Raw genomic sequence first — 17,520 nt, forward strand, 5'->3', positions numbered from 1 at the left:
GTGTGTGTGTGTGTGTGTGTGTGTGTGTGTGTGTGTGTGTGTGTGTGTGTGTGTGTGTGTGTGTGTGTGTGTGTGTGTGTGTGTGTCTGTGTGTGTCTGTGTGTGTGTGTGGTGAGGTGAGGGTCAGGGGAGGATGCTGTGCTGCTTTCAACCGAGTAGCGCCATGGCATCATTAACACAGTCAACATCCTTGTGGAATTACATATGCACGTACATACACACGCACACACACTCACAATTTCTGTGCACACATGGATCGTGCAACAGTATGCCCCACGTCTTCTTCTCGATAGCTTTCCCTTTATCCTTTGGTAATACCCCGCATACGCCTGCTTTATCAGCACGGGACCCGGCCTCTGTGGGCAAAAAGACAAAAGCGGGAAGGGAAGTCGGCCTTTAAGATCACAGACCCCTGTGACTAGCAACATCCCAACACAAGGCTGTACAGAGGGATGCAGAGAGGGAGCATGCAGGAAAGCAGGCTGCCGGGGTTGGAGAGAGAGAGAGAGAGGGAGTGAGTGAGAGAGAGAGAGAGAGAGATAAAGAGAGAGAACCCTGGGCTGGTAATTAGGCAAATGAATCAAGTCCAAGGCCATGATCGCCTCCTTCCCCTTTTTTTGCACCGGACTTCTATCTTTTGTCATCAGACCGGCGCACTCGTTTACTGCGGCCGCTAATGGCTTTGATGAACCCTGCTAATTAGCGGCCGCCATTAGAGCTAGCGTCAGAAGCGAAGGTCAGTCGATCTCTTGAGGTAGCTAGCACTAGCGCCGAGTGGATTTCACTGTCTTTTTTCTCGTTTTTTTTCCCTGTCAGATCAACCTCTCTGATGTTCCTGTGTAGAGAGGGGCGGAGGTCTAAATCACGGTGGAAACTGGAGATTACAGCTGAAGCCGTTGCCTTTGCCGACCTTAAGCTCACAAAGTGTTCATGAAGTGCTTGCTGAAGTGTTGGGTTGTTCGAGCAAAGAGGCTAAGGATGGAGACATGCTGATAATGTGAAGTTTATGGGCTGTGGAGAATGTGGTGAAAGAAAGTAGGCAGAAGGTGAATGGGAAAGAGAAAGAAATTGAGAACTGATTTTTTTTTTTTGCTTCTTTGCTTCAAGCTTCCCCTATAAATCCCAAACGTCCTGAGATGAAGCAATACTCTATCGAGCCCTGTGGATAAAGAGTACAAATAAAAGCTTCCCATCACCAGAACTTAAAATAAACCTTACCCTGTGTATTGATTGTATCTTTTTAATGAATGATGAGGGTCCCGATAAAGCAACATACTAGATTTATCCCCTACTTGAATGATTAGAGGTTACTTTTGCAACACAAATATGTTTTGTCATTGCAACACAGCACAGTTGGTGGGAATTGAGTAGAGAGAGATCACTTTGTTATTGAAAAGACAACTCAATAGATAGCAGCTGTCACAAATGCTGGGTTTTACTTGTGAAAACAAATGAACGAAATAGATAGAGAGAAAGAAATAGAGTCTCCACCTCCAGTTATGCTTTGAGATGCCATCATGTGTCACCCTAAATCCACTGATCTGGTGCGTAGGAGCTGTATGTTTGTGGGAGTTTGAAAACCCAGTGGCCATGCCATTGGCATTGTTCAAAAATGCACACACACACACACACACACACACACACACACACACACACACACACACACACACACACACACACACACACACACAAGCACGTTTGTGCGCGGGCCCATCTACAGTACACGTGGTGCTACACGTGCGGTACTCAATAATTAACTTCAGTGGGGTGACGCCAGTCATGAATAATAGAGCAACTCGGTTCCCCCGACTCCCACAAAAGATTGCTAGCTGGCTTAAAACTTGTCATAAACAAGCAAGATGCACCTGTGTGGCATTTTTTCATTGCCAAATAATAGTGCAGTGTTTCAGGTAGCCACATGCCCTAATACTCTAAAGTGGTTCATTAGTAATGGCCTGTACTAAAACAAACTTCTACTGTGTATTCTTTCTTGGTCTGAGCACATTGGAAGAAGAAGCAGCAAGTAGCTCTGCCTTCTGATTCAGTGTGATTTTGTGGTTTTGTTCTATACTGTCACTTGCTTGAGTCCTGCCTACAGCTGCCTAATGCTGCTAGTGAACAATACTCACTCAACTGTCACGAAACACTCGTACTGGTATGTCATCTCATCCCTTTTCTCATCTCCCTCCTCCTCATCTTCCTCCTCCTCTTCCTCTTCCTCCTCCACCAACACCTCCGTTTCCCTCTCCTCAGGTCCTTATCCAAAGGTCTTTTGCTCACCCCCCTCTTCCTACCCTTCCTCCTCCTCTTTTCCCTCCTCCACTTCTTCTTTTACCCTATTATTTGCTGCTCTTCTACCTCCTCCTCCTCCTCCTCCTCCTCTTCCTCCTCTCTCTTCCTCTGCCTTTTCCCCATTGCCCAGTGTCTTCTGCTTCTGCTCTTGTGTTCACCTCTCTGTCAGATGCACGGTCAGCATGGCTTGAAGTCATAGTGAATGCACTCCCTGTCCTCCCATGGCCTTTTCTCTTACTTTTCCCTGTTGTCTGTCATCCTTCACCTTCCCTCTTGTTCCCTCCATTTTAGCCTACAGTACGGTATGTTTACCCTGCAATACATATCTCATTATTCTTCTGGCTTCCCTCTCTCTTTTTCCTTTTGGCCTTTCTCCCTCTCGTTCTGTCTCTCTCATTTAGTTGTATTATGTACATATCTTTTGCTCTACATTCCCCTCTGCCTCTATTTCTCTACTCACTCTCTCCCTCTCTTCTATTTTTCAGGCGTCTTGTCTCCATTGTTCCACATAATGTGTCTACATCTCTCTGCATCTCTTTTCACACTCTCTATTATTGCCTCTCTCTATATTGCCTCCTTATCTCTCTGTCTAACTCTCTCTTACACATACAGACACGCATGCACACATGCTCTTAATCACTCAGTCATTCTCTCTGTCTGCCTCCACTGTTCCATGCATAAGTGACTGCATCAGCAATGTAATGCCTTTACTGGTGACACGGATCCCCCAGTTCACTCTCACATTTGCATTCATTTGACAAGAAGGCCTGCGTGTGACTCTAATGCCTCATCTGTTATGCACTGGCAGATAGAGTGCTGTGTGTGTGTGTGTGTGTGTGTGTGTGTGTGTGTGTGTGTGTGTGTGTGTGTGTGTGTGTGTGTGTGTGTGTGTGTGTGTGTGTGTGTGTGTGTGTGTCTGTGTCTGTGTCTGTGTCTGTGTCTGTGTCTGTGTCTGTGTGTGTGTGTGTGTGTGTGTGCAATGTGTGTGTGCAGTGTGTGTGTGCAGTGTCCCTATAGACATGCAGGGAGGGGAGGAGGAGGGGGCCACTAAAGGCTTCCTTGGAGGCTGCTGGAGGCCAGAGGCCTAGGGGCTGTACTGCACATCACTCTAGTCACCTCGTTCTCTAGTGAGACCTGCAGAAGATTGCCTCCTAGCTGAGGTGCCCTGTAGTAGAGTACAGGGTGACTAGCTAGCTGTTCTCACACTTGTCTGACTGGGTGTTCTTACACTTGTCGTATCTAGTGGAACATACAGTTTCTCTGCAGATGAACTGGGAAATAGTTTCTACTCCCAGTCTGGACTTGAGTTTCCCTGTTTATCTCAGCAAGCTATGTGTGTGTGTGTGTGTGGGTATGTTTATGCGTGCATGTATGCGTGTGTTACTGGTTGCTGTTTCACAGTATTTATATATCAGCAAGAGATCTGTTTCTAGAGTGCCATTGCCCCTCGTGGAACAGTGTGGGTTTCTCTACAAGTCACACGGGAGACTCTGTGTGCCAACATAGTTGCCTTCCTCCCTTCCTCCCTTGCCGAGGATCACAGTCAAACCCTGCTTGGCACGCCAAGAGGGTACCCAGCGAGACAGCAGTGGCAGCGGACCAACTGTATCGCAGCACACCATCTCATGAATCAATGCTGAGCCGACACTCTTGTCTCTCGTTTCCGCTCTGTCTCTCTCCGTCTCTCGTAACAGCTCAATTCTGTTCCAGGCAACGCAAAACCTCACAGGAAATCCTCTTTAAGTTTGAAGCACCTGTTAGCAAACAAATGGCAGATTTTAATAGCGTGGGATTGCTGTTCAGCAGAGTAGATCTCCACACACACACACACACACACACACACACACACACACACACACACACACACACACACACACACACACACACACACACACACACACACACACACACACACACACACACACACACACACACACACACACACCCCATTTTTAAAAAAAATCCTCACTAAGCTGAGAATGTGCATCGATAATATCAGGGGCCCAATTTGATTGGATTACAGTTGTGTGCCCAGCAGGTGTCTCGTTGCCGTGTGGGAGTGGCAGGTGGATTAGGGGAAACACGGCTTGCCCGCCTGCCCGCCCGCCTGCCCGCCTGCCTGCCTGCCTGTGCCCGGATTGTGCCAGGACTGCCATTACCGGCTCAGCTGTCCAGCTGGGAGGGAGCAAAGCCTGTTGTTGTTGTTTAGCTCGGATAAGTTAGCGACAGGGCTGAGAGCACTCATTGTTTATGGAATGCCCTATTGCTCAGATACACGCTTTCCAAGGGTATTTAAACCACCCAGCGTTTTAACAAGGCTTGTAGATAGTTGTGTTAACGGAATGAGACATGGATTTTTTTTTTAGTCGGTGTACTGGCTGGTTGCTCTTTCTTGTGTGTTATGGGCCGTTGTGTATTTTTAGAAAATCCAAATTGGTTTAGAGAACGTTCCGCCCGTGAGTGTGTTCGGACCTATCTTGTAACTGATTCTGAAGATCTCATTCTAAGAGGCTCTATGTAGCACATTGTGTTACACTGTCCAGTAATCAATTGGTGTGTACACACGCTGCCTGCTGCAAGGCATTACTATCCATTAATTGGACTCGACCTAACAAGCGCTTGGATTTTTAATTGCTGTTTGTTGCTATTTTTGGCAATTGACTTAAGTATCCCACAAAAGTTGTTGTGTGTTTCCCTCCGCAATTGGTTGTGTCTTGGCTCGCATTAGTATATTTGCAGACTCCACCATGACTGGGAAAGAGATTTTCCTTTGCTAACAACAACCCCCATCTCCTTTCTCTGTCCCTGTGGCTGCACAAGGACTGACCATTGAGTAACTGCTTCTTTTAGAACCATGCAACTGCCCATGCTCAGTCCACACTCTATCCACTTTCTACTAATTCTGCAAGCAATCATTTTATAACTGACCCTGACTAATGTTGCAACAGGCCCTATGTGCACTGTTGCTGACCCCTAGTAAAGCTACACCAGTCCATTTTGCCCTGCAATTCTGCACTTACTAGTATGAATACAACCACCCCTTCTTACACGATACTTCCTCTGACTCATGCTGTTAATACTCTCTTCAGCCTTCTAACTGCCATATAATGTGGTGTAACAGCCCCTTCTCACATAATAACTGGCCCTGCTCATGTTTTGACGGCATCTGTGCTCGTTACAGTACATCTCTTCCCCTCGTTTATCCTCGGCTGCCCCTGCGTTGGAATTTTAATGCTCGTTGTGTGTGTCCCATTCAGTCCAATCCTGCAGACTTGCCCGGAACAGCCATTTCGAGGAAAATAGTACTAAACAAAGCACAGACCACACAGCACATTTTTCACAGTGAAGTATGGGAAATTGCACTTATATCTTTGTCTTCCTCCTAAAAATTGGTTGTGATTTTTTGTTTATTTGTGACTGAGTGGGTGAAACAGGCATGCATGCACGCACACACACATACGCATCAATGCACGCGCACGCATACACACACTCACACACACACACACACACACACACACACACACACACACACACACACACACACACACACACACACACACACACACACACACACACACACACACACATTCCTCATTTGCTGTTCTCTCTCTCTCTCTCTCTTTCTCTCTTTCTCTCTCTCTCTCTCTCTCTCTCTCTCTCTCTCTCTCTCTCTCTCTCTCTCTCTCTCTCTCTCCCTCCCATTCCTCCTCACTCCTATGTTGTGGGGCCTTTCCAGTGTAGTGATGGTTCCTATAATGGTCAATAGTGTGGATGTGTGGGGGAGGGAGGGAGAGACAGACAGACAGACAGACAGACAGACAGACAGACAGACAGACAGACAGACGGACGGACGGACGGACGGACAGACAGAGAAAGAGAAAGAGAAAGATTGAGGGTCGAGTGGACAGCATCAGCCCTTAGCCATAGTGATGGGAAGTGTGAACCTAAGCCAAGGGGAACAGCACAGCTGCACAGAGATACGGCTCTAGCAAACACAGAGGAAAGGGCCTATATGCATCCAGGCAAGATGAAGAAGAGGGGGAATAGGAGAATGAATGAAGAAAAGAAAGGAAGAGATGAGGGCAGTGAGTTTGGTGGAAAAAAAAATCGAAAAAGAAAAGAAGAGGAGAGGAGAAGTGAAGAGAGAAGAGAGTGAAATAGAGAGCTGGCGAGAGAAAACAAACTCACAAATTGGGGCAGTCATATTCCTCATGCGGACAGAGTTGATCTCTGTTGTTAAACGCTCAGTGACCTATTCTGTTTGTTTACTGCCATAATTAAGCATAAACAATTTTGTATGACTTTGTGGCTTTTTTTGGCCCCTTCTCCAAACCTGTCGCAACAAATTAATGTTATGCTGCGGCTCGTGATGGTAGGGGGGAAAAAAAGAAACTCTATTTGCTGTGTTTGAAAACACGGCTTTAACCGACCAAGGGAAACAGTGCGGGATAATTTGTGGGGAGCTGAGTTTGCGATGCAGACAGCTGTTTTTGAATTGTGTCAGTTTTTTTTTTTTTTCATTTTCTTTTCCTTTCTTTTTCCTTCTTTTTTGTTGTGGCAGTTGTTGCTGTTGTTCCTGAAAAACAAGATGAATAGAATGCTTGGGAGGCGGCAGCATTTTTGCTCCATGCTCGCCACTATTTCTGGCTTGTAATTTGATCTTGTTTACACCACAAAATAATACTTCTTACAGTCCTGAAGTATGTGTTGTGGGCTCCGCGATTTGTTTACACACACAATGGAGTAATGTGTCTTTGTTTTCTAATACTGTGAGATGCCGTGTTCTCGCTCGCTCGCTCACCGAGCAAGGAAACACGCGCTCCCTTTTTCTTCCTCGCCCGTGTGTGTGTGAAAAGTTTGGACTTTCACAACAGGCGGAAATAATGACAAAAAGTTTTTTTCCCCCTCCTGCGTTCTATCTTTCTCTACACGCGTGATCTTTGATTTCCAGCGATGTAAGATCAAATCGCAGAGGCGTACGCGTGCACCCGTCACCTTTTATGCGGCCTCCGTATCGCTGCGTGAGAAGACAAAGACAGACAGCGCAGACAGGCAAGGCAGACTGCGTGTGAAAAAAAATCCGAGGCGTTCTGCCACTCAAAACATCCTCCGTTGCCAAACAACGGGCGTCGCGGCTGCCACTGCAATACATTAGAAATCAATTATTTATGGAACGAGAGTCGAGAGCTCTTTAATCTTTTCCTTTTATCCAATTAAACTGCCTAACCATTCTAAGCCTCCTCCAGCTCGCTTTGAGAATGCACACTAGCTTTTTTTCCCTTCTTCTTCTTCTTCTTCTTCTTGTCTTTCTTTTTCTATTTTCTTTTTTCCCTTTTTCTGATGTGAAGAAAAAGAAAAAAAGAGAGACAGAGGAGAAAAAAAGACAGAGAGAGAGAGAGGGAGAGAGAGGGAGAGTGGGAAAGAGTGAATGGGAGAGAGGCATCTGAGCACTGGCGAAGACATGAAGGGAAAGAAAGTGTGTAAAGTGTAAATGAACTCCTCCACTTCCGCCCATTTTGCTTTCTTTTTTTCCCTCCTCCTTCTTCTTTTTAACAAAGGAATCATTTGAAGTCGTCATTTTTAAGAAATGCATTCATTTCCCAGCGCGAGCAAAGGTCTCTCTAGAGTGCTTTTTGACAAGCCAAACCCACCCACCCCCACTCCACTTTTTTAAACCCCATCGCTGCCTAGTACCCCTACTGCCACTAATGTCATTCAGCCAGCCCTTTCAGTTAAGAGCTGCTGGGAAGGGCAAGGTGACCTGCCGTGCAATCTAGGTCACCAGAGAAAAAAAAAGTTTGTTTGTCTGCTGTTGTGTCTTTAACCTGAGATTACCGCTTCCTCCAGGGATCGGCCTACGCTGATTCTCAGAATCTCTTTGAAGCATCACTGTGTGTGTGTGTGTGTGTGTGTGTGTGTGTGTGTGTGTGTGTGTGTGTGTGTGTGTGTGTGTGTGTGTGTGTGTGTGTGTGTGTGTGTGTGTGTGTGTGTGTGTGTGTGTGTGTGTGTGTGTGTGTGTGTGTGTGTGTGTGTGTGTGTGTGTGTGTGTCCATGTGTGCTCATTCCTACGCTTTCTACATCAGTGTGCTTAATAATTAATCAAAAATCTTATTCTTTCAAACACCAAGGCTCTGATGCAGACTCCCATGCCCATGCTTAATAGTCTCGTCCTCTCCAGAGGCACTGCACACCACTTAATCTGTGATTTGGTGGCAAGTCAGGTCAGGTCAGGCGGTCCAAAAGGTGGATCGATGGACAATTTCAAACTCAGGCGTTGGGAAAATAAAATGTGTTCTCCCCCTGTCAAAGAAAAGTCTTTTCTGGAATGACATCAAAAGTCAAAATGACCGTACTTATATGAGAATTTTTGCAGTGGTATTCAGATGTGGAGATTCATTCACATTGATGGTGTGCGACCCTGTGTGCGTGTGCACGCGTGCTTGCGTGTGTGCATGCGTGTATGGGTGGGTGTATTTGTGCGTGCATGCATGTGTATATAGGTGGGTGTTTTGTTTGTGTCCGTGTGTCAGTGTGTGTTAAGCCTATAGCCTCTTGAGTAAAAAAAGCCCCTCATCAGCAGTGGGGTGATGTATGTCACCAGCCCTCCGTGCCCCCTGTTGAGCTGAGCTCTGTTGAGGATCCTCTTCCTCTAGACATGTCAGTCATTGCCCATGGGAATGTCACGAACCACCCCATCGCGTAACCTTACGCCTGAGGAGACAGGACACGGTAGACAGCCACCCGTCTAAATTAACCCTTGCACACATATATGTTACATGTCTGCATCCATATACACACGCATACACACACACATCCTTCTATGCAAAGGCAGATACATGTACACACACACACACACACACACACACACACACACACACACACACACACACACACACACACACACACACACACACACACACACACACACACAGAGGTCCCCACTATCCACTATTACAGACGATGCATGCTAGGGGCAGAAGCATACCTCGTTAGGGGGCATAATTAAGCTGACACTGACAGGATGTCATTTTTACAATCATTTGAGCTTGTAGTCGCACTAAGCATGCTTGCAATGCCAGCGCCTGGTCTCATCTCCTTTCATGTACACTACAGTATGCTGTATTTAAATACCAGAATAAACACAGCGCCCAGCCTAATGGCTCTAGCGCCTGGCCATTGGTGTTCTACATCGGCGACCCGGGTTCGATTCCGGCCCGGGTCCTTTGCCGAGCCTTCCCCGTCTCTCTCTCCCCACTCGCTCTCTGTCTCTCCTTCACTGTCCTATCTGAAAGTAAATGAAAATATCAACATAAAATATCAAATAAATATAAAAAAAGAATAAACACAGCCCCTTTACATTTTCTCTGTTGAATAATGCAGCAGTGTGTACTGACAGTTGACCTTACAGTTAGATGGTTGAACTGCACACTTTCACAGATGCACTTAACGATGCACACACACACACACACACACACACACACACACACACACACACACACACACACACACACACACACACACACACACACACACACACACACACACACACACTTCTCTTCTCTTCTCTTCTCTTCTCTTACTTTTCGTTCTTTCCCTTCTCCCCGTCCTCCTCCTCCTCCTCCTCCTCCCTATCCCCATCCTCTTCTCTCCTCCTCCTCCTCCCTATCTCCATCCTCTTCTTTCCTCCCCCTCCTCCTCCTCCTCCTCCTCCTCCTCCTCCTCCTCTCTATCCCCATCCCCTTCTCTCCTCCTCTATTCCTCCTCCTGTCTTTCTCCTCCTTCTCCCTACCCCCCTCTTCTCTCCTCTTCCTCTATTCCTCCTCCTCCCTTTCTCCTCCTCCTCCTCCTCTCTCGTCTTCAGTGGCTCATTGGCAGGGCTCCTGGGAGAGGAGCTGTTTGGCTGGCTCTTCCTCCCCGCTTAGGATGCCCCCTTCTGATCTGACGCTGCTAATAGGCTCTCACCCGTGGTGCCCCCCCCTATTCCCCCAACCTTCCCAGTTTCCTCACACACGCACGCAGGCATACACGCAGCCTCCCCTCTCCTCTCCGCTGCCTCTGAAGTGATTACCTCTGCCTGTGATGCCATCGACACCCACACTCTGTTCCCCTGGAGACGCTGCGTCGCCGTGGCACACCGCGGTGGCGCACCGCCGTGCTGTGGCGTGCTGTGCTAAGACACACACGCCGCGGGGCTGGGCGTGCGGGCAGGCGTTGGGCTGCTCTTTCTCTCTTTCTCTCTCTTTCTTTCTCTCTCTCTCTCTCTCTCTCTCTCTCTCTCTCTCTCTCTCTCTCTCTCTCTCTCTCTCTCTCTCACACACACACACACACACACACACACACACACACACACACACACACACACACACACACACACACACACACACACACACACATGCTGCTGTTTGCTGTTTAATCTGAGGCTCTGTGTGTACTGTAGACCCCCACACTCACTCACTCACTCCCCGCACGCGGAGCAGCCTCCACCGCAGCGAGCAGCGGCAACATGCGGCGTAATGAACAAGCACACGCAGCGCTGGAAATAGATGAGACAAGATAGCTGTTTGTGTGTGTGTGTGTGTTTGCCTGTGTGTGAGTGCGTGCGTGCGCACACGTGCGCGCGTGTGTGTGTGTGTGTGTGTGTGTGTGTGTGTGTGTGAGAGAGTGTTTGTGTGTGTGTACGGTATGCACGTGTGTACAGCTGTGGTTTTATGCGTGTGTGTGTGTGCGTGCGTGTGTGAGTGTGTGCATGTGTGCGTGCGCACGCGTGTGTGTGAGTGTGTGTATGTGTGCGTGCGCACGCGTGTGTGTGAGTGTGTGCATGTGTGTGCGCGCGCACGCATGTGTGTGTGTGTGCGTGTGCGTGTGCGTGTGTGTGTATACATAGATGTGTGTACATTTCTCTTTGTGAAAATGTGTGTGCGTATGCATGTGTTTGTTGTGTTTGAATGAGTGTATCTGTATGCACTGTACTGTACGCATTGCAATGAATGTCACCCAAGATTAGGGCATATGCCAAGTAAAAGCATTAAAATTGACAAGCATTTTAACACAGCTGTTAAAGCCAGTGCTAGAAAGGCAACAAGATCTAAGAATGGAATAGCAACCAAGGGTTATGAAAGGTTTTTTCCTTCATTTTCACCCTAGCTCAGATAAATGTGTTCACCTCTTTATTCATGCTAATACCAGCGATATTTCCCAGAAGAGCAAGGAATGCGGCAATAATGACTCCTGTGCGCTTCAGCTGTTAATTCCACGTCATAGTCTGTGACAGCATGTTTGCTATGTTATCTAGTCTCTACAAGGGTGACCTTTTGTAAACTTCAGTCGACTGAGAGGCTGATTTTCTAGCAGTTGTGGAGTAACATTAACCCACATTGACCAACGCCTCACGTCCACTTGACACATTGATTTGTACTTTAAGATATGGAGGCTTTCAAAGGTTTTCACAGATTTTTTTATTTATTGATTTGTTTTGCTGGCTGTTGACAATCAGTTTTATCAGGGTTTCCATTTCTGTGGTCATTGCAAAAAATGCTTAAGACTTACTATTTGAAAATAAAAGACTGGGGTCCACCCATCTGCCACGTGCGCCCGGCACGGTTCTTTTGCACACATCCTAAAGGATAAAAAAGAGGGTTTTTTTCTGTCAACTTTGATAACGGCATCAGATTCATGTGAAACATTTTGACTGTTTTTTGTGTGTGTGTGAATGGCTTAGACAGATAAAGATAGCAGACAGGGAGCTTGATGGTGTCTGATATCTTCCCTCTGCTGAGCTCTCTGACTTCGCTAGTCAGGGAGAGATGCCAGAACAGCAGCCAGCGGAGCTGACAGAAAGTCAATCATGACAAAAACTCCCTTAAACACTCTCAAAAGGAGGGGAGAAGAACAAAAAAAGAGAGGAACTACAAAACTAAACTTAAATGGATTCACAATCTCACACATTTTCCTCTTTTCTTTTTATAAAGATTCTATCTGCCCTTAGATATGTGGGGGGAAAAGGGAAAAAAACACTCATAAGATATCTTTTTGAACCATATTATGGCTAGATACTGCTAATTAAATTGCGGCTGTCATTAACTCGTTTGCAGATATCTTTTTGCATTGAGTTGGGCGACATCTTAAACTCAATTAAAGCTATCTTCAACTCAATTAAAGATATCCAAATGCCGTGTCCAACAATATGCAATCAGGCCCTTTTTTGGTGCAATAGAATCGGCTCAGTTGGCCCCCCTAACACAAAGACGGCGCTCGCCTCACCAAGTTTCGCTTTTTATCGCAGATGGACTTTTTTTCCAAGCAGTGTCAACCACGTTAGACTTTTGTCATGTATATGTTATTCAGTAGCCTTTTTTTCTCTGAGTATGTTCCTCAATTTTGCCCTGTCTGCTATTTATCAGAGCCCCATCCTCTGCCAGTGTTTCTATACATCAATCTTGTGAAAAATATGGCATGCTTTAATCCTGCCCTCATCCCATAGAACATTAGGATTAGGCTTACAAAGAAGAGTTAGTGCATAGACAGAGTGTGCAAGAGGGCAAGAGAGAAAGTAATCCATAGGTTCTGTCCATGTGTTTCTCTGTTAACCTCCTTTGCAAAGCACTTTGCTCCCATAGACCTCTATCTGCCTGTGCAGATGGGTTGTGTGTGTGTGTGTGTGTGTGTGTGTGTGTGTGTGTGTGTGTGTGTGTGTGTGTGTGTGTGTGCGTGCGTGCGTGCGTGTGTGTGCGTGCGTGCGTGCGTGCGTGCGTGCGTGCGTGCGTGCGTGCGTGCGTGCGTGCGTGTGTTTTGCGGGTAAGCAGCTTGACCCCAAACAAAGGTGATACCTCAGTGGCTTGATGATTAGATGTAAGGTCAAAGTGAACACAATGTTTGTTTCAACACAGATTGATCAGCCTCACTTAGCGAATCTACAGGATAAACATCCCTTCACTGCAGCATTAAAGGATTGACCTTATTAGATGGCGTAGATTTCCACAATTGTAGGCCAGACAATCACTTTACCCTGTTTAAAAGCAGGGGGGAAATGGGATGGAAAGGGGGGTAAAAAAAATGAGTGGGTGGGCAGATTCCCTGGAGATGGCAATGACCTAACTTAGAAGGTCCCATATTCCCTTATTTCTCACGTGTCTCAATTTGGCATATTAAAAAAGAGAGATTTAATTTGAACGGCATGGGCTGGCGATGGATGATGTCTCTGCTCTGATGGAGAAGGAATGAGCGTCATCCATATTACCATTATCCATTATATTACACTTGTGAATACTCACTGTGGCTGGCACAACAGACAGTATGGTTATCCATAGACAGCAGACAGCCAGCTGCCAGATATTCTTTCAATTGAGAACAAAAAATAAAGTAAATAAGTAATTTCAATGACATCATATGGAAAACAGGCATTCTGCATTGCATGTGAAAGGGGTGATTATGTTGTTTTGATGAAATACTGTATTAACGGCGTGTGTGTGTCTGTGTCTGTGTCTGTGTCTTTGTCTGTCTGTCTGTCTGTCTGTCTGTCTGTCTGTCTGTCTCTCTGTCTGTCTGTCTGTCTGTCTGTGTTGTGTCTTCCTTGCTCACAGGTCGCTGTGCCAGCTGTGGAGAGAACGTGGTGGGTGAGGGTACGGGCTGCACGGCCATGGACCAGGTGTTCCATGTGGACTGCTTCGTCTGCATGACCTGCTCCGCCAAGCTGCGTGGCAAGCCCTTCTATGCCGTCGAGAAGAAGGCCTACTGCGAGCCATGCTATATAGTAAGTACTACATATTCAGAAGGCCTACTGCGAGCCATGCTATATAGTAAGTACTACATATTCAGAAGGCCTACTGCGAGCCCTGCTATATAGTAAGTACTACATATTCAGAAGGCCTACTCCGAGCCATGCTATATAGTAAGTACTACATATTCAGAAGGCCTACTCCGAGCCATGCTATCTAGTAAGTGCTACATATTAAGAAGGCCTACTCCGTGGGGGCGCTGTGGCGCAGCGCGCTAAGACCCCCACATTTGGGCTTGCATGCCCACCTACGGGGACCCCGGTTCGAGGGGTCATTTCCCCATCCACCCCTGTCTCTCTGTCCCATTCGCTTCCTGTCACCATCTTCAACTGTCCTGTCAAATAAAGGCATAAAAGCCCCTAAAAATATATATTTATATAAAAAGAAGGCCTACTCCGAGCCATGCTACAACTATTAAGAAGGCCTACTGCGAGCCATGCTATATAGTAAGTACTACATATTAAGAAGGCCTACTGCGAGCCATGCTATATAGTAAGTACTACATATTAAGAAGGCCTACTGCGAGCCATGCTATATAGTAAGTACTACATATTAAGAAGGCCTACTCCGAGCTGTGCTACTGTAGGAATATAGAAATATAAATATAAGTATGACCTCTAGGAAGACCTACTTACTTACTATAGTATGTACTAGATAGTAAGAAGGCCTACTCTGGGTCCTGCTACATAGTAAGAAGGATGGACTACTGCACTTTGAGCCCTGCTACTTACTAAGTAAGAAGGTCTACTGTGAGAGTTGCTATACATAGTGTACTGTAGTAAGCCAATAGCCTTCTGTATATTTCCATGGGTCTTTTGAGCCTTTATTAGTGGGAGAAAGATGGGGTCAGTTACTATGACAAATATGAATTCACCCAGTATAAGTACCACAGTGCACCCAATCAGAATACATGTAGTGTTTTGAATCTATTTTCACTCTTTTATTCTGGTTTCAGAATTTTCATTACATGTGTTGTTCATACCTATGTACTGTACATGCTGATATGTTCCGTAGAAGTAAAGCTACCCCACATAAACAAAATGCACAGTTATCAACTAAATGATAACGTACCGTAATTATTTTCTTATTACCATGTACTATACTTGTCAAGACAATGGTACCAGTATGTTAGGGGCACGATGAAATCTGCTTTGAACACACCAGGTCACACCACATCACAACCAGCGACACACACAGAAAAAAAACAATATGTTCAGCCAGTAAAAACTCCCATTTTTAATCCCATTTCCATTTGTTTCCATGGACACTCCATAGAGCAAATGGAAAACGGTGACAAATCAAGCAAATCGGCCCTGGGGGTTAAATACAGTATAGCGAGCATGGGATGAAATTGTTATAGGCCTCCGCTTTCACTCCACCGCCTGTGACTAACACCTGTGAGCACCTATATGCTCAGGCTCCACTTCTGAACATTGATATTGTTGCTTTTAAAGTGATACTGTCCCATTTTTGGAAATCAGCTTATTTCACACCTCCCCTTGAGTTAAATAATAGGGTTTTTACCGTTCTCCTATACTTTCAACCATTCTCTGGGTATGACATTGCAAATTTTACCTCCAAGCTAGCAGTTAACATTAAGTCCTATGAGACCAGCTGGCGGCTAACTGGTTTCATAGGACTCAACGTTAACTGTTAGCTTGGAGGTAAAAATTGCACTGACATACCCAGAGAACGGTAGAAAGTATAGAAGAATGCTAAAACCCTATTATTTAACTCAAGGGGAGGTGTAAAATAAGCTTATTTTCCAAAAATGGGACAGTATCACTTTAAATGGAGCACAGCCATGTGTCCTGCACAGCAGCTCACAGTGTGCTACAGAACATTCCCTTTTCAAACAGCCCAATGAACCAGGTAGTACCTGTACAATCCCCTATAAATTGCGTGTCTAAGGTACAGAGTCAGTAGGAATGTATAAATTATACACAGTAAAAAGTGATTATGTCAAACAGCTCTGCTCTGCTTTGCTCTGCATGCTCTGTCTTTCTTCCATCTTCAGCCCGTTATTGTTCACTACCATTAAAATCACTTAGTTCCCCAGCTAGCAAAGAGTTGAAAGGACTTGTTTTTGAAGAGGCTTTCACTTGATTCCCCTTGCAAAGGAGCTGTAATTTTAGCAGGCAACGCAACGGGAAAAGGGTGGGAGATCGTTCTTGCGAGATTTTTTTTCTCACACAGCCGTCAGTCCTGTCCTATGATGTTGGTTATCGCCGCCTGCGATCCCTCTGACGCTGGAAAGTGTTACAGTGTTTTCGCACTCGTTTGCGTGGCCGTTAAATCCAGCAGTGTAAAGATCTAACAGACAGTGGCCAGGCATGCAAAAGGATTGAGTGTGTGTGTGCTGTGCGCCACAGCATCGGGCCCCATCAAGAGGTACATCTGATAAGCCCACAGACGCAGATGAATCGCGCTGGAGATGTTAAGCAAGTATTAAAATCACATCAGAATGCCAGATTGGATTACTCTCCTTTGTAGATTGCGAAAGCAAATGAGCGCACCAGTCCTCCCTCTCCCTGCCTCCTCTCCAACTCACACTACCCGCCTCTCTCTCTCTCTCTCCCTCTCTCCCTCTCTCTCTCTCTCTCTCTCTCTCTCTCCCTCTCTCCCTCTCTCTCTCTCTCTCTCTCTCTCTCTCTCTCTCTCTCTCTCTCTCTGTCTCTCTCCCTCCCTCCTACTTTACCCTTCTCTTTTCATTGTCAGAAATATCCTTTGAAAATGTCTTTTTTCTCCTTCTTTAATCAAAGAATCGACCCAAAAAAGGGAGATGGTTGACAGTTCCTGTAAGAATAAGGAACTCCCTTTTTCCGGGAGTCAACAAGGTTGGGAAATTCTGAAAGTGATGTGCAATACCTTCTTTCCCACTTCTTTTTATACTCCCGACACGTCGTCTTGACTTTCTAAAATCCAGCAGAAGGTCAAGCTCACTGTTAAGGTCAGTGTGACCTGTAGTTACACTTCTCTCTACTTCCTTTCACAATCGAAAGTCTTAGAAATCATACTCTTGCAAAATTAATGTTATTTCTTCTAGTGTTCAGCCACATCTGAAGTCCTGAACTTAATGTATCATGTATGTCCGTGTGTGCGGCAGGCAGATCCACTTTTTGTTGTTGTCAGTGTTTGACAGATACGGTAAGGTATTGGGTCTAGGACCCTAGCAGCATGGTGTGAACCAGCAGGTGTGAGAGGGGACATGACATCACCTTGGTGCATCTTCACACCTTCCCTGGAGTCGCTGCATAAAACACTCGGCTCCTTAGACAAGTAACACTCGCCAAGAGGTAGCACCTGTATACAGTCAGTGGGTGGCACGCCAACAGCTCTGTCCCGACCCCCATTACACAAGAGAGACAGGGGTTTTTTTCTGGACGTTTCATGTCCATCATTGAGTGGAAAGTATCGCATCCTGACAATATGCATGTGGGAAATATCCACACTG

General features: G+C 46.1%; 1 protein-coding gene across 4 annotated transcripts in view; it reads left to right on the forward strand.

Moving 5' to 3' along the window:
• Window positions 1–17,520, forward strand: part of lpp (LIM domain containing preferred translocation partner in lipoma) — a 232,562-nt gene that overhangs the window by 185,921 nt on the left and 29,121 nt on the right. For all 4 annotated transcript variants that reach the window (XM_063201661.1, XM_063201662.1, XM_063201663.1 and 1 more), the window contains one exon: window positions 13,872–14,041. In XM_063201661.1, coding sequence (XP_063057731.1) covers window positions 13,872–14,041 — 170 coding nt within the window. The remainder of the gene's footprint in view (window positions 1–13,871; window positions 14,042–17,520) is intronic.

The sequence above is a fragment of the Engraulis encrasicolus genome, chromosome 6 (genome assembly GCF_034702125.1).
Source record: "Engraulis encrasicolus isolate BLACKSEA-1 chromosome 6, IST_EnEncr_1.0, whole genome shotgun sequence".
Lineage (NCBI taxonomy): Eukaryota > Metazoa > Chordata > Actinopteri > Clupeiformes > Engraulidae > Engraulis > Engraulis encrasicolus.